Source organism: Scleropages formosus, chromosome 12, assembly GCF_900964775.1.
Source record: "Scleropages formosus chromosome 12, fSclFor1.1, whole genome shotgun sequence".
In the NCBI taxonomy this organism is placed as follows: Eukaryota; Metazoa; Chordata; class Actinopteri; order Osteoglossiformes; family Osteoglossidae; genus Scleropages; species Scleropages formosus.
The window spans coordinates 14,522,962-14,542,748 of NC_041817.1; the positions used below are offsets into that span (position 1 = coordinate 14,522,962).

At 45.3% G+C, this 19,787-nt stretch overlaps 3 protein-coding genes across 7 annotated transcripts; 2 read left to right on the forward strand and 1 right to left on the reverse strand.

Moving 5' to 3' along the window:
• The first annotated feature begins 5,800 nt into the window (after window positions 1–5,800).
• On the forward strand, window positions 5,801–9,955 carry LOC108937576 (C3a anaphylatoxin chemotactic receptor). Of its 3 annotated transcripts, none has more exons than XM_018757595.1 (3): window positions 5,801–6,367; window positions 6,949–7,035; window positions 8,428–9,955. In XM_018757595.1, the coding sequence occupies exons 1-3, from the start codon at window positions 6,280–6,282 to the stop codon at window positions 9,504–9,506; spliced, it is 1,254 nt and encodes a 417-aa protein (XP_018613111.1). In that variant the 5' UTR covers window positions 5,801–6,279; the 3' UTR covers window positions 9,507–9,955. The 3 variants fall into 3 exon arrangements, with proteins under 3 accessions (XP_018613111.1, XP_018613126.1, XP_018613118.1); XM_018757610.1 differs by lacking the exon at window positions 5,801–6,367 and adding an exon at window positions 6,395–6,484; XM_018757602.1 differs by lacking the exon at window positions 5,801–6,367 and having other exon boundaries at window positions 6,395–7,035.
• Window positions 9,956–13,455: 3,500 nt separating this feature from the next.
• On the reverse strand, window positions 13,456–16,276 carry mrpl16 (mitochondrial ribosomal protein L16). Its single transcript, XM_018757621.1, has 5 exons — window positions 15,948–16,276; window positions 15,758–15,838; window positions 14,849–14,997; window positions 14,230–14,523; window positions 13,456–13,977 (listed from the first exon to the last, which is right to left on the reverse strand). Exons 1-5 carry the CDS (start codon window positions 16,021–16,023, stop codon window positions 13,786–13,788), a joined length of 792 nt encoding a protein of 263 aa, XP_018613137.1. The 5' UTR covers window positions 16,024–16,276; the 3' UTR covers window positions 13,456–13,785.
• A 439-nt stretch (window positions 16,277–16,715) lies between these two features.
• Window positions 16,716–19,488, forward strand: LOC108937934 (cotranscriptional regulator FAM172A homolog). 3 transcript variants are annotated; one of them, XM_018758171.2, is made up of 3 exons: window positions 17,643–18,029; window positions 18,395–18,562; window positions 18,634–19,488. In XM_018758171.2, exons 1-3 carry the CDS (start codon window positions 17,882–17,884, stop codon window positions 19,347–19,349), a joined length of 1,032 nt encoding a protein of 343 aa, XP_018613687.1. In that variant the 5' UTR covers window positions 17,643–17,881; the 3' UTR covers window positions 19,350–19,488. The 3 variants fall into 3 exon arrangements, with proteins under 3 accessions (XP_018613704.1, XP_018613687.1, XP_018613695.1); XM_018758188.2 differs by lacking the exon at window positions 17,643–18,029 and adding an exon at window positions 16,716–16,984 and having other exon boundaries at window positions 18,395–19,488; XM_018758179.2 differs by having other exon boundaries at window positions 17,924–18,029; window positions 18,395–19,488.
• Window positions 19,489–19,787: the final 299 nt, after the last annotated feature.

Below are 19,787 nucleotides of genomic sequence, written 5' to 3' on the forward strand. Positions count from 1 at the left end.
CTGTAGTACGTTCAGTGACGTAAGCAGTCGGAGAAGGAAGTATATAAAAGTTTCTGAGGCTGTAGAGAAGGCATCTGTATGACTGTGGATCAGGAGAGGTGAGCCATGGGTTGAAGGCAGTGCTAGAGCATGAATGATGGGGATCTAGTTGGGCCATATGGACGAGGGTGTCTGATGTCGAAAGACCAAGTGACCCTTGGAAAGCAAATGACCCTATGTGATATCGCTGATGATGTGTCCAGGTGCATTGCAAGATATATGATATAAAAGATGGATGTTTTCACCTGGAGAGGGGTTCAGTGGTGCAGCGGGGTTTGGCCGCGTCCCACAATCTGGCAGGTCTGGGGTTCAAGTCCCGCTTGGGGTTCCTTGTGACAGACTGGTGTCCTGTCTGGGGTGTGTCCCCTCCCCCTCCAGCCTTGTGCCCTGTATTGCTGGGTTAGGCTCTGGTTTGCTGAGACAAGTGGTTCCAGCCAACGTGTGTGTGTCTTCTCCTGTGACAATATAATAATAGAAATATCAGGTCTGAAAAATGTTAGTAGAGTAAATTAAAATGACAACTAAATTAGCTGGAGGTCTAAATATGCAGTTCCACCCAAAGTATGGCATCAGGGGTTATGGTGCTCAATGACATATGCTGCTGCCTTAAGACTGCAGTGATTGTCCCTAACAGTTGTACCCATAACTTGAATTGCTCCAGGTAAAAAACTGAGCTAAATAAATTGTAAATTGCTTTGAACAGTAGATTAAGCAGAAAAGAAACAATGATGAATATAGTTTAATAATATTTTATAACAATGATTAATAATAATTTTACATATTTTCCCCACCGTCTGGGCAAGGGAAAGTAGGTCTTGCTATATATGAATATGTCAAAACACAGAGTATAAATACATTGACCAAAGTGTTAAAGGCTACACTTGAGCCAGGTGGGCCAGAGCCACAGTTGATATGGAGGTCAGGGAGGAGGTCAAGGACAATGAGTAGAATGTAGTCTCGTAATGTGAAAATTTTTTATTCTGATCTGGGGAGGAGCTCAGCTGCAGTAACAATTTAAATTCATTATCACCCCATTATCGTTAATCAGTTGTCTGTCAGGGTGGTGGTGGTTCGGATCTGAGACACACGGGGTGCAAGATTAATCATAGCACATCCTGAATGGGGTACCAGACGACTGCAGGGTACCCAAATACACATTCCGTCACACACTAAGGGAAGTTTAGTCACCAGTTCACTTGAAATTCAAGTCTTTGGTTTGTGGGAGGAAACCAGAGCACTCAGAGGAAACCCCCATGATTAGAAGATGCACATTTCACACAGACCAAGCCAGAACTAAATCTATACCAAAACAGCTGCGAGAATGTAGCGGTCCCCGTTGCACCACCATACCACCCCTAATCTAAATTGCTATAGTAAAACATCCAGTTGTCTAAATGGGTAGTTCTGTAAATGACAAAAAAGTCTTTGCTCAGCCACAAAATATTGAATATAACTATGTGCAACTTGGCATAAGTCTCCTCACTCATTGTTTATGCCACAGCTTGCCAGTATCAACCCACTTTTGTTACACAGCCTGGCTTGTCGAGTGAACCTGCCCTGTACTCCTGGACGTCTTCAGGATTTCTGCCGAGACAGCGGAGAAGATCAGCGGGTCACTCCGGAGCTGGTCCTCGCTTTCCTTCCGAAAGCCATAGCTAGTCGGACAAGCACGTTTCATACAAAAACGAACAGTCCGGTGGATTTTAAGCCCGTGCAATAAGAGGCCTGCAGCTGTGGCCAACAGTACGGTATAATCACATGTAGTCCCACTTGTTTGGTGTAAAAGGGACAGCGGAGGCCCCAGAGGTGTTGTCCCCCTTGGTGTTGTTATACTGGTGTAACCCATGGAATTGGGCTGGCACAATAATTGATAAAAATATACTATTTCAATAGAGCGGGGGTGTGGGGATGCAGCGGGTTTGGCCTGTGCCTGCTTTCTGGAGGGTCTGGGGTTCGAGTCCTGCTTGGGGTGCCTTGCAATGGACTGGCGTCCTGTCCTGGGTGTGCCCCCTCCAGCCCTGTGTTGCTGGGTTAGGCTCCGGCTTGCTGCGACCCCCCCCCCCCCTGCTCGGGACAAATGGCTTCTGACGATGTGTATGTATTTCAATAGATCTTGAAAAGAGTAACACAAAGTTAAGTCATTTGTTTTATTTTTGTTTGTTTTTTTTCTAAACCCTGTGACAGAATGAACTCCACAATAAAGTCTTCAATATTTTTCTTCAGGTTATGTCCGCTGACTCACCTCTGCCTCTTTGTGGGGGGAATGCTACAACGTCACAGTAAATAATATCATATTCACCTCCTTTGGTATTTATCAGCTTCAGCTGTGTTAAAGTGCACATTCGAATGTATTTAAAAATGTTTTTCCTTAGGGCCATAAGGCGCGTTACGTAAACGGCGTTTTTAAATGGCGTTGAGTCTTAACGCACGAACAGCAGGCACACATCGTTGCTCTCCTTCTGCACAACTTTCATACAAAACATTGTCTGTGGCCTTGCTTCCTCGCTTTCGTGATAAAAGAGGTTCCTCAAACTGAAGCAGCGTGCGCACAAATACATACGTGCAAGACGCAAATGCATAAAAGTGCACACACACACGTCTGTGATATATATGTATACAAAAAATGTGTTGTAGTGCTATGCTGACCTACAGAGCTTAGCTAAGAAGGCATTTGCTGTTATTTATTGTGCAAATATTCTATTACTATTTACACAAAAGGTGTTGTTTCTCTGAACTAAAGCGAAGGTGTGAATAACTTGGGTGACACAGAACGGGGATCGTTTTCTGTCCAAGACACCATATATGCGTATTGATATACAGTACATATAGCGATGGCATTTTAATTACATTTCATTTTAGATGACAAAAGTGATTGAAACTGAATAACTGAACTGACAGTGAGGCTGAGTCCACTTTTTCTGTGCACTGCACACAATTGCTAGTCATTGCATTTACTTTCGCTCATTTGGCAGACGCTTTTCTCCAAGGCAATACATTGCATGCATCGAATCTGCAGAAAGAGAGACTCAGATGCAGACGGGAGATTCTAAAGTAGAGTTAGTCTGTTACTTTCCACGATACGAACGTCGTCGTTGACATGAACATTGAGTTTCCTCTAAGAGTTTCTTACAAATACGTGCGCTATATTGCTTCGTCACCTTCCTATTACCGAGCTCGGTTGGTGGAGTAACTTACATGAACTGTAAATGTGTTTCCCAATCGCATCCAGATACTTTGGAAATTCTTTTGAAGTAATCCGAGACAACGCTGTCTCGCTGCCATTTCCGCAGACGTTATGTACTGGGTGTAGAAGGAGAGGCCTGATCACAGCAGTGTTCTGCTGCCGCTCAATTAGTTGCACTTCGTGATGCTGCTTCTGAGAGCAGCCCAACTCGCACAATTTCTCTGCAGTATTTGCCTTTCTATACCCTTAAGCTTGAGCTTTTTCCACTTTCTTGTCACTCTACATACAGTAGTTTATGGATCTGTTAAAGCACTGTGGCTGGACAAAGGTGGGGTCTTGTTTACACTTATTTATTTAGCAGATGCTTTTCTCCAAAGCGACTTCCAATAAACTCTGTGTAGTGTTATGAGCCCACACCCCTTATTCACCAAGGTGACTTACGCTGCTAGATACACTACTTACTCTGGGTCACTCATCCATACATCAGTGGAACACACTCTCTCTGTCAGTTACACACTATGGGTGAACCTCAACGGCATGTCTTTGGACTGTGGGAGGAAACCAGAGCACTCAGAGGAAACCCACACAGACAGAGGAAGAACACGCAAAACTCCACACAGACTGGGCAGGGATCGAACCCACGTTCTCTTACGCCACCCAGGCACTGTGAAACAGCAGCACTACTCGCTATGTCGCCGTGCCGCCCATTTATGCTAGAGATCTCCTCATTCTGAATGAACGTGGTTGTATAGGGCCTACGGTGTGCTGGGTGTCACAGGCAGTCAGAAGGGGAATGCAAACAGAGCTGTTCCTGAGGCTGGAGAGAGGATGTCTGAATCAGGAGAGGTGAGCCATGAGTTGAAGGCAGTGCTTCTGGAGGCAAAGTGAAGTCTGATCAAATCTACTTGGGTCACCTGGGTGAGGGTGTCGGATGCTGAAAGAGCAAAAACACTCAGGTTACATCACTAATGTTGTGTTCAGGTATATTATAACATGACTGATCTGAACAGTGGAAACTTAAGCGATACTTTCACTGGTTAAAGAAGCATCTAAATTATTAATCTGACAAGGAAAACAGTGTCGGTAATCATGACAGCAAATATTAAATAAGCGAAAACAGACAGAGTTAGTTGCAAAAAATAAAAAAGGAAAAATTAGCATGGTCGCCTCTGTGAGTCCGTCTCGAGAAAGCGTTATGCAATGTGTTCACAGACAAGCATTTTGGTTATACTTGCCATTGGGACATCATATGTACTCAAAGCAAATGTGTACAAATGCATAACCTTTAGCAATGAGCATAAAACCTGAACCGCTGAGCCAGTGAGAAACAAGAAATAAGGTTTTATGAGTTTGCCTTATTCGTTTAATCCATCGCCTGTTGCCAACAGTTCGACACGGTGCAGGATTTGTAAAGGTGTAACAAGTCGTCTGACTGGATCCATTGCATGGCCATAAACAGCCCAGGTCTATGATGCCAGTTGAGATGGGCAGCATGGTGGCACAGCAAGTAGTGCTACTGTTTCACAGCACCTAGGTGGTGCAAGGGAATGTGGGTTCTGTCTGTGTGGGTTTCCTCTGGGTGCTCTGGTTTCCTCCCACAGTCCAAAGACACGCTGTCCAGGTTCCCCATAGTGTGTGAGTGACAGAGAGAGTGTGTTCCACTGATGTACGGATGAGTGACTCAGTGTAAGTAGTGTATCTAGCAGTGTAAATTACCTTGGTGAATAAGGTCTGGGCTGATAAAACTACATAGAGTTCATTGGAAGCTGCTTTGGAGAAAAGCGTCTGCTAAATAAATGTAATGTAAATGTAGGGTGCATCCTATAGTGAAAACATTGTTTCTTCATGGTGTGTTCTCACATTCTAAGATGATACTGCCACTGTGGACAGTGAAATAGAGGTTCAAAAGCTATACATGAATGGTATAGTGCTATATGAGTAGATAAATACACCCAGAGCTAAGCCAACCCACCAACCACTTGTTCTGAGCAGGGTTGCAACACACCGGACCCCTTCCTGGAAACACAGGGTGCAAGGCCGAAGGTGGAGGGAAAACACCCTGAGCAGGATGTCAGTCCATCTCACTCGAACCCCAGACCCACCCCCACCATATACAGAGCTATATATGAATTGCGAGCTGAAGACATTTGTCTCGTACAGCCTCGCCAGCGACAAGACGTGAACATCACTGAGTTGCTGCAGAGTGTGGAACATCTCCGAAGATTTATTTACATTTATTCACTTAGCAGATGCTTTTCTCCAAAGCGATGTACATCCCGTAGAAGATACAATGTATACATCACATTAGCAGAAAGAGAGGCTTAGACGCAGATGCGTGATTCTTAAGTGCCATCACTTTGTTTCTTTCCACCCTACAACCAACGTTCGTCACACGAGTAGCTGCATAAAACTTCATCCGAACCAGAAAAACCAGAAGAAGCAGAAGTTCTTTTTCGCTTCTTTTTTTTTTTTTTTTAAGAATCAGAACTGAAGAACCAGACGCTTTTGTTCTTGGTTTAAAGTCCCATTACACTTGATTCGCATGGCAGAGCATTGCATGAAGGAAATAGCCGGGAAATCTGTATCTTTCATTTTACACATACAGTTCGTCCTCGGTTGTAACATTTCGCACAGAAAATGATCCGTTTGTCCCATTTCTGTCCTTCTGAGCGAAAACCTCAGTTAGAGCAGCTGCTTATTGGCCGTTTCCTCAGCGGAGGACGCAGGCTGGCAGGTGTGACTGAACCGTGGAGGTCCACGACAGAGCGGGCAGAATTAAGACTGGAGCCTGCAGGTCTGCGCACATCAGCTCGGCTATTTTACAGTCATCCTGCGGTCTTACCGGAGCGCCGTGCAGTTGGGGGGAGGGGGGGTATAATCTGAGCGCAAAACCTGCGTCACGGCCTCTCGGCACGAGGCGCCACGCGGAGACCCAGAATTTTCCCTCCGAGTAGCTGCGGGCCTTGCTTTCAGCGCGTAACGTTAGGCCGCAGGACGGGTTGCGCGACCAAAAAAATGATCGCCACTCCCCACTCGCAGCAGTCAGGGAGCGAGGAATGCGTTTTTGCAGAGTGGTGCAATCGTGCGGCGGAAATGCAAAGAGGAATGACGTGATGAGCTGTCCTCCCACTTCTCTTTTTTCAGGTGTATATCTGACCAAGCCATTGTCAGAACGCATTCCAAGAAAGCAGACTCACTCACTGCGAAACAAAACATGATGCCTCCCTTCTTCCTCGCACTCGGATTTTTTTCACTGCTGGGGTCAGACTAAAACGTTCTCTTCACTTAATCTCACTTTCTGGAATTAATCATGTGCGAACAGCGAAGCATCTCCTTTCGGTCCATTCAGCCAATTATTATCAGAAAGCATTTCCCGCCGATTCCTTCTAAAGTTGCTCGCGCTCGGCAGGAAGCTGTCCGGTTCCTTAACTACTACGTATAATAACGAAGACCGAGTTTGCATAATTGTTATGTTTTTCTAACGATAAGAGCAACGCCTTAAAGTGGCATAGCTGGTAATGTTCATCCCAACTGCCATCATAAGTATGAAAAAAAAAAATGGATAAAGAAAAGGAAAATATCTGAAGGAATCCTTTCGTCTCCGAATGTGTACCATGCACATTTGCAATCAAATAACACGCAGCAGTTTTTTTCTTTTTTTGCTCAGACACCCTTCATATCTCTCTCTCTCTCTCTCTCTCTCTCTCGCTCGCTGTGTGTCTCAGTTGTCAGATTCTGTCTTACCGCACGGCAGCCGAGCGCTTGCTCCGTTTGTGCAAGAGGAACGCGAATACGGACTATTTCTTCAGCAGGTAGGACCTTCCGTTCATCTTTCCTGTTTTTGAGACGTTTTGCTGCCGTGAGCTCTGGCGAAGGACTTCGCTTTCCCAGCCTGCTGCTGGTGCTCCTTAGCGGCTTAGGTGCGCTGCCCTTTTCCATTCCATTCACGGCACGGTTCTTGACTCAGGCAAGTCCAGCCTTGCGAGCAAGAAGAAGGGAATGCAAAGTTAACTTTTAAGCTGAATGACGACAAGGTGTCTGAATAGAGGCGCTTTTTTGTGAGACAAGTTCGCTCTCTTACTCGTTTTACGGTGCTAAAAGTATAATTTAAGTATTATAATTACAATTAGTCAGTGTCACCTCAACAGCCGGTGAAGTGCCCAGGATTGTCAGACAGGCCGAACAGTCAGTGTGTTGTAAAAAAAAAAAAAAAAAAAAAAAAAGATCTGTAGAAATTTAGGTTCTGTGAGATATAGATGAACAATAGGCCATTTTTGCATTGGAAGATTAAAAAAATTTTAGTTTTTCAGAGGAAAAAGCAGGTGTGGCTTTACAGGAGTGAGAACTTTGCAGAAAGAAATCTGCTTTTTATCTGCACCTTTAATTTCTTCTAGAAAGTGCCACTTAAGCTTTGAGACTGCTCTCGTGTGTAACCCCCCCCCTTACCTTAACTATGTTGCGTATCACATTGAAATTATCTCGAAATATCTTAGGGTATAAAACTGCTTAATATAAATGTAACGCTGAAAACTCCAGAGTACTGGAATGTATTATTTGACATGCCCAAATTTAAACCGTTTAATAGTTTTCAACTAAGTATCTCATTCCACAGTTATAGGTCTCTTCTTCGGTCATTTACATTCATTTACTTAGCAGACACTTTTCTCCGAAGCCACTTCCGATGAGCTCTATAGTTTTATCGGCCCACACACACATTACTCAGCAAGGTGACTTACACTGCTAGATACACTACTTACACTGGGTCACTCATCTGTACATCAGTGGGACACGCACACACTCTGTCACTCACACACCCGAGCAGCATGTCTTTGGACTGCAAGAGGAAACCAGAGCACCCAGAGGAAACCCACACAGACACAGGGAGAACATGCAAGCTCCACACAAACTGAGCAGGGATCGAACCCACATTCTCTCACACCACCCAGGCACTGTGAGACAGCAGTGCTGCTGGCTGTGCCACCCTGCCAATTTTCCCGTCTCCCCTGATTTAATCACTTTTAGTCTTGTTTTGCATCATCCGCAGTCCCTGTGCAGTTCAGGATCCTTTGCGCTGCTAAAGCAAATCGGGTGTTATCGTGAGCTCTCATTCTGAGGGTCATGGATTCATGCTGAGTGCCTGTGAAAGCCACAGTCATAGCATCTGATCACAAACCTCGTTGGCTCAAGCAATTTTCTCTCCTCAGTGTCTCTGTATGACCCTAGCGCCTACATGCCTACGTGGACGATTCCAGGAAGGACCCTTCTCAACACCTCTGAGGTTGTTGAGAATCCAGTAGCCAGGCCGGATGACGCAAGCCGCGTGCTCCAGATGGTGATCACGGCCATCATTTTCCTTGTCGGAATCCCGCTCAATGCCCTTGTTGTGTGGGTGCTGGGCCTGCGGAGGAGCCACTACAAGCGCAGCGTGGAAGGGCGTGGCGTGAGCAGCTTCCGGGTATACGTGGTAAACCTGGCACTGGCGGACCTGATGCTGCTGCTGCGGACGCCGTTGATGCTGGGCTACCTGGCACATCACAAAACGTGGCCATTCGGCCTGACAGTGTGCCGCCTCATTATGTTCCTGCGGGGACTGGGGCTTTATGCCAACGCCTTTCTTCTCTGTGCCATCTCCATGGAGCGCTGCCTGTGCCTGATGCGACCAGTGTGGTTCCGCATGCGCCGATCTTGGTGGACGGTCCCGCTCATATGTGCCATCCTCTGGCTCCTAGCTACGTCCCTCTCTGCCCCCTACATCTGGACAGCCTGCCTGATCAACGGCACCCAGTGCTGGGAAAGTACGGGTACAACGAGCCAGGGCCTCTTTATCACCGAGAGCATCCTGGGTTTCCTGCTGCCGCTCGTCATCTTCCTGTCTAGCAACCTGGCCGTGCTTTTTACCGCGCAGCAGGCAGGACAGGCCATGGCGTCTAGCTCATCCACCTCGCAGCGCTTCGTCAGGCTCTACCGTGTGCTCTTCTTCACCATGCTCTTCTTCCTCACCTGCTGGGTACCCTACTATACCTTCCGCTTCCTCATGAAACTGGCAGCAGAAAAGCCGGACTGGGAAGACCTGAAGAAGCACTTCGTTAACGGTACTTACATTTCACTGTTCCTGGTCTACATAAAGAGCGCATTGAACCCCCTGATCTACGTGTTTGCCACGCGTGGTCTCAGGCGCACCATCCAAGCCTCGCTCATCTCCACTGTGGATCGCATCTTCAATGACGACACCTCCGATTACACCCGTCGAAAGTCTCTGCGACGGCAAGATTCACAGTTTTAACGTCCTTCAGCCAGCTGGACTGGTCACACTTGCGCCAAAGTGGCATTACTCCTCAGTCATGGATTACGGGACTGACACAGTGAACAATCTGTGCGAGTGCTGTAACGAACCTGGATCCACACTACTGGGCCTCAGCCTTGGAAAGCCCATGGCATAGCCAAGCCTGTGAATTTAAGTGGACAGAAATATAAGGACTTGTCGAAATCATAGCACCTGTGACCAGAAGATTGCAGGTTTGAGTCTCTGGAGGGACAATGCTGGGGAACCTTTGAGAAAGACACCTCAGCTTTCAATCGCTGTAAATGGACAATATCTTAGTTGCTCTGCGTAAGGATGTCTTCTAATACATGGAAATACTTGCAAAGGTGCCCTAACCTCCTAAAGTTTCAAAAGCGTGCCTGTATGTCTTTTGAGACCTTGCTTATTCAATTTAGCAACAGCAATGTGCTTAGCCGTTTACTTCAGTTTGTGACTTTTGCTCTGTTTTTTTTTTTGTATGAAAAATTGTAACTTTTTTTAAAGATTTGCTTTTAGAAATCTATTGGAATTTAAGCATTTATTAGTTTTTTAAAAAAATCTTTATATGTTTAAATGCAAATAAAAATCTTCAGTTCTTCAGGTGGAATGTCTCGAGTGTAAAATTGTGAGCCAATATTTATAGCAGTTAAGAGTGCTGTGTCCTATAGGTCCATCACAGCCAATGCTGGGCTGACAGCAGGTTTGCCAACCATCGGTTCTCAAGCATCAAGTGGATACCGTAAAAGGACGGTAACAGTGAAAGAACTGTGCGTGTAATTGTAATCGTACTTATCCTGTCCTTCAAAGATCCATGAAGAATCACAGGTTATCTCATGTCTCATGATTTATCTACTACATCGTGTTTGCTCTACAACATCTACCAATGTGTAATGTAAATACCATTACATTGAAAGAACAATCACTGTGGGTCACTGCCCCACATGTACGCCCACACCGGTGGATCTGACTAACATCAACAATACAGATGTTAACGTTTGGCCACATGAAGCCAGATTTGCATCTTAAAGCTTGCCCTATGCCGTTAAACTTAAATCAAAAGCAGATTTTTATCTAAGTTTATCTAAGTCTTCTCAATTTCTAAGGACTCAAACTTCACATTTGCAGTTTCTGGAGAAGAAAAGTTGTTTTCAAAGATTACTTCAGATCTTGTGAGAGTAGATTTTTTTATCCAGATAAGCACCAAGAAAACTGATTTTTTTTTTCTCGAAATTAGAGCTCTTTTGAGCGAATGGGGAAATTGTCATGGGTAAGAAAGCAAACATCAGAAATGAGACTCTTAGTGATTTAAATGCAAAGTGCTGATTATTACTCCTGGTTTTCTATTATAAACAATCCTCGAATGGCACAGGACCTTCTGACAATGCACTGAAGCAATGAAAGGCATGTAAAGGTGGTCTGATGCAAAATCACTGATAAATTCTCATCAGTTCTAGTAACCTTTCCTATTCCATTACTGATATTGCTCTAGAAGAGTGGAAAAAATGTGATAAGTATCATTTTGAAATCTTCTCATGGTATCCTTGAAATGTTACAATGTGGAACATTTACATTTATGGTCTTCGCCGATTCCTTTCTCCAAAACTTTCAGTGATAAGCTACCTACAGTGATTTACCCATTTGTACAGGAGGATCATTTTTTGCTAGAGCAATCTGGGGTAAGTAGCTGCTTCAAGGGTACTTTACTGTTAAATAAGGTTCAAACCTACAAACCTTAGTCCAGCAGCAGCTCTACTTTCTACCCACAACCTGAACCTCAGTCAGAAGAATTTTTCCCCAGAAAAGAAACCTGGATCTTCAGCTGTGGAATAGCTTGAAACACAGTGCTGTCTAGGACTTAAAATATGTTTCATTTCCATGTTCATTTTCATTTTTTCAAAGTTACTCCTTGGCATGCTGAATAAGAGCGAAGGGAAACGGATGCTTGGCTCTTTCAGTTCCGAGCTCCTAGTGATGCTTTTTCATGCACCTGCACTCTCCTTGGGCAGCCAGTCAATTTTTTAGAATGTTCACGCAAGGTGCGTAACTTGTAAGAGAGCGTTCTGCACGTGAGTCGTAATTAAAAGCTGTTTTACTGTTCGAATATGCGCTACACCATCTGCCAAGAATGCTGTGATGCATTCTGAGCCCTTAGGGTACAAGAAGTATCAGCAGCACATCAGGGAGTGCAGTGGCTGATCGCAGCGCTACAAAGACCCCCATAATACTAGTTTCCTAAACTGCTGGCAAGAACTGCTATCTGCTGTGAACTTTCACTTCCTGCTTGCTCACGAGAGATTGCAATAAGATAATATGTCTCATTAACTACCACGTGTTGCGTTCCCCACAAGGGACAGATCGACAGCCCCAAGACTGGCATTTTTTAAACGTTAACAACGAACTCCACTCTGCGTCATGGAAGTGTTACTCATTCGAAATACGGTGAAATGTCCTTCTAAATGGGGGCATCTGCTTGCAAGAAGATGCAAAAATGAAAGGACGTTGAACATATCTACAGAGAATAGTATTGAAATTGTGGTGACCCAACTGAACCCAAATGACCATTTTAAGGATTAACGGAATTATAGTTATGGCATGCATACGGCACACAGATTACCCCACTACTGAGGTTTAACAAGGTTTTCTACCAGGGCTATGAGGCCTTTTGTAACCCACCAAAGCAGCGATTAATGTTGACATGATTTATTCGTTACTACAGCTATCAACTGCTGCACTGGACTGCTCTGGCACCTCATCCAGAGTGAACCCAGCCTCACTCCCTAGTCTGTTTCTTGGATGGACTCTAGACCACCGTTACCCTGCACTGGATAAGTGATTACTGACAATGTATTAATGCATAAGGGTTTCTTACTACATAAGGACAGGCAGTGATGTCAACACCCTGTTTTATTCCAGCAGTAGTATGTGTATGGTGCACATACCTGAACTCTTTCCCATAAGCTCTGCAGGCATTATACCTCTACTTAAGAATTGCTTTTTGGGAAAGAGTCACCTAGACCTAACTGTCAAAGCCAGTCTCTTTCCCAAACACAGTGCATGTGTATCTATTTTTTACGCATCACTGCAACGCTCAAGGTCACACAGCTCCTAGAAACTGAACACATCCAAAAGAAATATTGGACATCATTACCATCGCGCCATTCTAATCCACTTTTCATCTGTCAGTCATTTTGAGGCTCTAGATCAAATTTGCTAATATTCGCTAAAGTGAAACACACAGGATGTAAATGCTAGTTTGGGTTATAATGAAAAAGTTACTAATTTGCTGATAGTGAACACCAAAACACTGCTCACCTCATTGACATCCTGTTGAAGAGATTTTATCAATCTGCTCAATATGAAGTTGCTTCAACCTTGAGATTGTTATACTGAGCAGTGTGGGAATGTTTCATATAAGATGAAAAATTAATATAACAAAAGGTAATGAGAACAATAGGTGTCACATACACACAGACCACTCTCTTTCTCAGAAATGTTTAAGCAACCTTTCTGTTGGAATTGAGTATTTGACAAAAAAAAAAAAACAGAAATGTGTTTCAAATTTCAACGATGAACAACATGTCTGATGTGGCTTATTTGTTTTTTTAAAGGTTGCGACTATCTTAACTTTAGCTGCTAAAATTTTATAACAATTTCTCTGATCCAGTCCTCTAGCATAAGCCCATGATTATCAGTACTGACATCAGTGTACCACAAACATCCATTTACTGATCACAAAGGGAAGTTATTACGCAATGATTAATTCTTTAGGTCACAGTAACATTTGTTAAATAGTTTTGTTACAGAAAAAGACAACAGTAGTATCAGCACTATAGAAATAACCAGTTTGCTAGCACTTTCTGTATTCTTACTTTCACTCTCATACAAACACAGATCAAAGTCATTTAAAGACATCAGATCTTTTATTGACTTATACAAGAACCATAATATGTTGGCAGGAAACTGACTCCTGACACACAGGAGTTTATGAGATTAACTTCTTCTTGCCACTACGTTGCCGCCTCTGTAAGTACGGCTCACGTTAAAAGCTGATGTAGTAATGCTGTGGTCATGCTGCCAATGAGAGATGGTCCTGGACATGAAGATCTATATCAGCCATAGAAAGTCACGTGATTTGCAATTCCAAGCTTGAACACAGCTTGCATAACTGTTGCCATTGCAATCATCACATCTGCATGCAAAAGCTTGTTCTTTCTGCTGGTACCACAAAGCTGCTCCTGACTCCACACAGGAACAGTCACGCTCAAACCCGCCCTGGCACACGGAACTTGCCAGCAAAGCGGCCGTGGTGTCGCAGGTCCATTGGACTAAGCACTTTGCGAATACCCAGCATGTTGGACACAGCAATTTGTTCGAAGGTCCAGGGATTCTGGTTATTAAGCAGTTTCTCAGCCTCTTCCTGCTGCATAGCAGCCAGACTCTCCCTGCTTACCACCTATAACATCAGAAAGACGAAACAGAGCTCTCTTGAGTAATACACCCACAGAATTTGAAAACCCCGTGTATTACTTGAAAAATAAAAATTCAGGTTTCTGAAACATGTGTCGATAGAATGAGGAAAAGCAGAGGCTTTCCTCTTGACTTCATCCTGAATCACAGAAATGTATTGCAGCTGTTCAGGATCAGTACATCGTGACAGTAACAATGGCTGAGGAAAAGAAGACGGTAGGGACAAGAAACCACACACCTTGGCAGGAAAGGGAAGTTTCTTGGCTACCTCAGAGAGAACCCTCTCCACTTCACCAAGCTCGCAATGGCCACCAAGCTCCACCACAAGCCGCCCATAGCGGACAGGTGTCACATAGTGATCGATGGCCCCCTTGCCGCCTCCCATACGCTTACCAAGCCCCTTGCTTGTGATGGGCTTGTATGGGGCATCAATGCGCCAGACAGCAAACATGGTGCGAGAATCTATGCTTCGGTTGATTGTAAGTCTCATCATCTCCATGTGACCCCAGTGAAGGTAGCCTCCACCCAATGCCTGTGAAAATGCAAAAAAAAAATTAGCATCAGACAGAAAAGTACTAGCAAGGAAGACCATTTCATGTTCATTGACTGCTGAAGGGAAATATTGTTCTGCTTATGTTATGTGATTTGCAATGCAAATTTACACAAAGCAACGTGCATTCAACAATGGGCATTTATCAAAAGAATCTGAAACAACAAAAGACCACTGACACTGCTTCTTTTTTCAAGTAGAAGATACTCAAGTGTCAGTCCCTTACAGCAGGGACTAAGCATCCTGTTGACTGCAACTTGCAGCAGATATATAATCACACCGCTTCCTTCCACTCTTGAGTACTCACCACAATGCCATAATGCCCTGTTGTAAAGGTGTTGAGCTTTCTCTCTGGCCCAGAAATGTCTTTTAACCGCTTCATCTCCCTTCTGACTTTCTTTAAGGTAGGTACTTTATCCATAAACTTGAGCTTTGTACGCTCAGGCATCACCACACCTGAAAGGAAGCAAAGTTTTGAAAAGTAGTTGTTAATGCACCTTTATCCCCTGACAATACAACCACAGCCCATACAGCCTGTCATACAGTATTCCTCCAATCATTTTCAGAAACCAGATATCCAGTGAACGGTTGTTTCACTCAAACAGAACAGCCCATCAAATTATTAGAAATACAAATGGTAAATGTAAAAGCTATAAAAAAGCATTTATATATTTAGATAACATTTTCTCCAAAGCCACTTAATGAGTTAAGTGTTTTATAAATATTTACGCATTTACACAGCTGGACAATTTTTACAGCAGCAATTCAGGGTATCTCGCTCAAAACTGACTGCAAAATATGGGAGTCCAAAGGCAGTGGCTCTAACTACTACATAATCTGTTGCAACATTACCTGTCAGGACAGCAGGTGGCATAGTGGTTAGGGCTACTGCCTTTGGACCCAAAGGTCACAGGTTCAATTCCCACCTCCGGTTGTAGTACCCTTGAGCAAGGTACTTCCTAAATTGTTGCAGTGAAAAAAGAAATCACCCAGCTGTATAAAATAGGTAAATAATTGCAAGTTGCTTTGGAGAAAAGTGTCAGCTAAATGAATTAATGTAACTACAAGACTTGACATTACTGTAGTTTTAACTAGACAAAAAAGCTCAGTCCCCGGGCACAACACAACGCTGCTGAGAAGCACGAATCAATCACCCCAATGGGCCAATCAACCAGAAATTCCAGTTGAGCAGAAACCCGTTAAGTGGCCGTTTTACCGGAGTAGTCGGGAGGCTGTTGATAAGTCTTGAACCCAGACGACAACAACACGCGGCTGGCGCAGTTCTGAAGGAAATCGGCTGTACAAACACACAGAAGAGAAGGACACTAGTCTAGTCTACTAGTTTGTCTTGCAAAACGGCAGTAGGAATGTCTCATCATCTCAGCTACAGATTTCGCTCAACTTACCTCCACATGCCACACTCCGACAGCACAACGCCGCCGCCGGGCCACCACGGCACACGGACTTCAGCAAGAGATTCATGCTAGAGTCTAGACTCACTGACTAGTAGCTGCGCTTCGACAACACCACGCACGTTCACTTCAAGTTGAAGTTGAAAGAAAGATAAAGCGGCTCTATTTGGATTCCGCTAGTAAAACCTAACACACTCGAGCGACAATACAAGATGTGACCGGTAAACCTATGTCCATGTTTACATGCTTTTTAGCCAAGGTCGCGATACAACTTCAACAGTCTCGCTCAACTCAAGCACTTCCGGTAATGCAGTAAAATTGTCCCGGAGTACAAACCGAGTGTGAATGAAAGTTCCGCACCAACTATCCATTCTCCTGCTTTTAACAAGATAAAAGACACCATTTTACATTGTATTTGTATTAATCATTAACTTAATGGATCTGACAGATGCCTTTCTCCTGAAAGACTACAGCTCAGCATAAACAAGCATGTTTCCCAGCACACGAAGAGCTTTGGATACAAGTAGTACACGATTATCAAGCATTAAATTCTTCTTAAACATATGTCTAACGTTTCGAACATGAAACGTATATGAAATTCATATTATTTTAACCTTCCTTTCAGGAAATCTTCAAATCTTGACAGAGCTACGCTCAAATGTACACTTAAGGGGGATTAATGCACAATGTAACATGTTCTCGGCTCTGGAGTTCAGCAGTTGGTCAGCAGCGCTTGTAGACAAGGGGGAACTGCTTAGGCTAAGGGTGTCAAGTAGGACAAACTTCTATGCAGCTCAAAAACAGTCAGCCTGTTCCAGCCGTTGCCATGACTACCTACCTACCAATGTCAGTCGAAAATAATACATTTTCTCAGGAAATCACCAGTCTTTTAATCGGCAAAAAAAATATCACATGCGGTAAAGTTACAGCTCACCCACTCACTCCCATTAACCAATTGTCCAAGTCCGGGTCGCGGCGGTCCGGAGCCTATCCCGGAAGCAGAGGACAGTACACCGAGAACCGCATCATCGGTAAATACTAGTGCAGAACACTGTACTGTGTACGTTAAAATGACGTTGCGGAAAATTATGTAAAATCCTTGTATAACAGTTATGAGAACAAGGTTCTGTCGATCATAGAGGGATTTAAGACCTCTGTGCATCCCTTCAGAAACATTAAAGGCAGGCTCAAACCCCAGTGTGATAAGAAACCAGAGCCATCTCGTTCTGAACTTGCGTACTCTGTCATCCTTTGGATTCCTCCGTGGTGTAGCAACTTCCACTTTCCCACCATTATTTTTTAAATGTGTCACTACTTAATCTTACATAATCTTAGTCTTACTGTTTGCAAAACGTCTGCTATTATTAACTGCTGCAATATATTCGTGTACACAGAAAAGTAAATAAGCCAATGTATATTCCCTGTTATATTGGCGGTTTAGATTTTTTTATACTGTTAAAAAAATGTATACTTTTTATATTTAGCTGGTTACGCTCAGCCTGTGGCCTAAACTAAACTTAAGGACGCAGGTTTGATTCCCACCTGCAGCTGTACCCAACGTACTTACCCTAAATTGCTCCAGTTACACAGCTAAATAAATGAGTAAAAAATTGTAAGTCGCTTTGGAGAAAAGTGTCAGCGAGATGAATAAATGTAAATGTATACTTTAATCCTTCGTGAAGCCGTCGTAACTGCGCACCTTGATTGAGAACTACTGTAGCGGGGACGGACGGCCACCGCCATACTGATGTTCTCTTACAGTAGCACAATGAAACGTATGAAACCCTGTGTGCTCTCTCTAAACATTTACTGTTACTGCAATTGTGAGAAAACTAAGGGCCCCCTGTGAAACTGAATAAAAGTTGCGGATAAAGCTGGAAGCCGTGGCGTTCGCCGCCCGTCCCGCCAGCCGCTCACGTACGAATAAAATGGGCGCCGCGCTCAGCGGGACGGAGGTCAGTTCAGTTGTACCGACAAGGTTAAGTTACGCGACACCTAAAACTCCCCCTTCGAGTGAAAATAAATTGCAAGCAGCACTCCCAGTGTACGGAGACAGTGGGTCAACTGGGAATCGCGGTGAGACGAGGCTTTGCGTGCGGGAAAAGGTTTATAAAGTACTCGGCGGGGCCTGTAAGCGCTCCTGTGTGAGCCGCACGATCCCGCCATTACTTCGTGAAACGCCTCAGCGCCGGTCTTCACACGAAAGCTCGCCTACATTGAACGAAAGCGCGCTTTCTCGTATCCCTGCAGCACGTCATTTGCGAAGCAGTTTGTTAATCTTTTCCTCTGTGAAGTTTGAGCGGGTGCTTTCAAGTGCTAGTGTACAGAGTAAGAGCCCTAGTTTGCGGTGGGCGGGCAGCCAGCGCAGCGCAAACCACAGTAGCTACTAAGGTGTGCGGCCAAGGTTCAGGTTGCGACCACCACGCTCTTTTTCTTTACAGGATGGAGCGTACGGAGCCGCAGGGATCCGTCCCTTTGCTCCCCGACTTCCCGTATCGATTCGGTCGGGACGGTCGCCTGTGCCACGTGGACACGAGGGAGCCCTTTGTGTTCGGCTACAGGAGGGGAGATGCGTTGGGGACCCAGCAGCGGCACCGGGTCCTGGGGAGGTACATCACTCAGCACGTGTACGACGTCCTGCACGAGGAGTACGGCCTACGGCAGGTGTCTCTTCCCCCAGGCGGCTCAGACTTGCGGGGTCAGAACCTGCTCCTCGTGAGTCCAAAGGCACTGGAGAGCCAGGGAAACCTGATGGTTCTGATCCAAGACAGAGGGACAGTGCGCTGTGGCCAGTGGAGCTGGAAGGTGATTGCCAGAGAGGGTCTGGAGAGGGGCAGCCAGATCCCGTATGTGAGACGGGCGCTGGCGGAGGCCTGGGAGGTGCTGCTGATGAACCCCAACGCCGGCGGCTCTCCGGAGGACCACGTGAGCCTTGTCTGGAATCTCCTGCTCTCCAGGTGCGCCGCGAAGAACATCGCGGTCGTCGCGCACGGTTACGGGGGCGTTGCCTTCGTCGACTTGCTGTCGCGGCACCCGCAGGAGGTTCAGCGGCGGGTGTGCGCGGTTGCTTTTGTGGATTCGTGCCACAGCCCCTGGCACCAGCCCCTGGGCCAGGGAAGCCGAGACTGGTTAAAAGCCAACGCCAAGAAATGGGTCCTGAGCTGTAAGCCTCTGAACCGGCCCGTAGGCTCCCTGAAGGCCGATTGCCCCCAGCTGTCTGCCGGCACCCAGTGCCACGAGGCCGCGCCGGCCACCTGCATGGACCCTCTGTTCCGCTTCTTCGCCAAGGCGGTTAAAGCCAAGCCTGCGACCGTCCCCTTCGACATCATCACCAGGAGCAAGAGTCGGGGCCGGCTGAGCCAGGGGACCGCTGCCGCCGTGCCTGGAAAACCGTGACGATGTCCTCTGAGGCAGCCTGGGCTATTCGAGAGTGACCGCTATCTGCTTTATATGTGACATGTGCTGAGCTGGACGTCGTAGGATAAAATGGCCCCCAATACACACACTTTAGTAACAACATTAAAAGGGCCAGTTGCACCACAAAATTCTGTTGCTTGTCTCTTTATTCACATTCATGCCTTGGTTGGTTGCATGCATGATTTGGGTGTGTTTTACCTCTTTTGGGGATAACTACAAAAGAAGAATGAGTATGTAGCAGCCTCAATAATATGACTTGGTGAGTGGTATTGTCCTTCAATAAGAAGAGGTGTGTGTGTAGCACTTTGTGTGCTCTGTTTGCATAGCTGGGTAAAAAGTATATTTCTTAACTGTCATGAATATGTAAATGAGGGAACCAAAAAGTGGAGGTAGGGTTCTTCTAAGGGCGGTACTGGC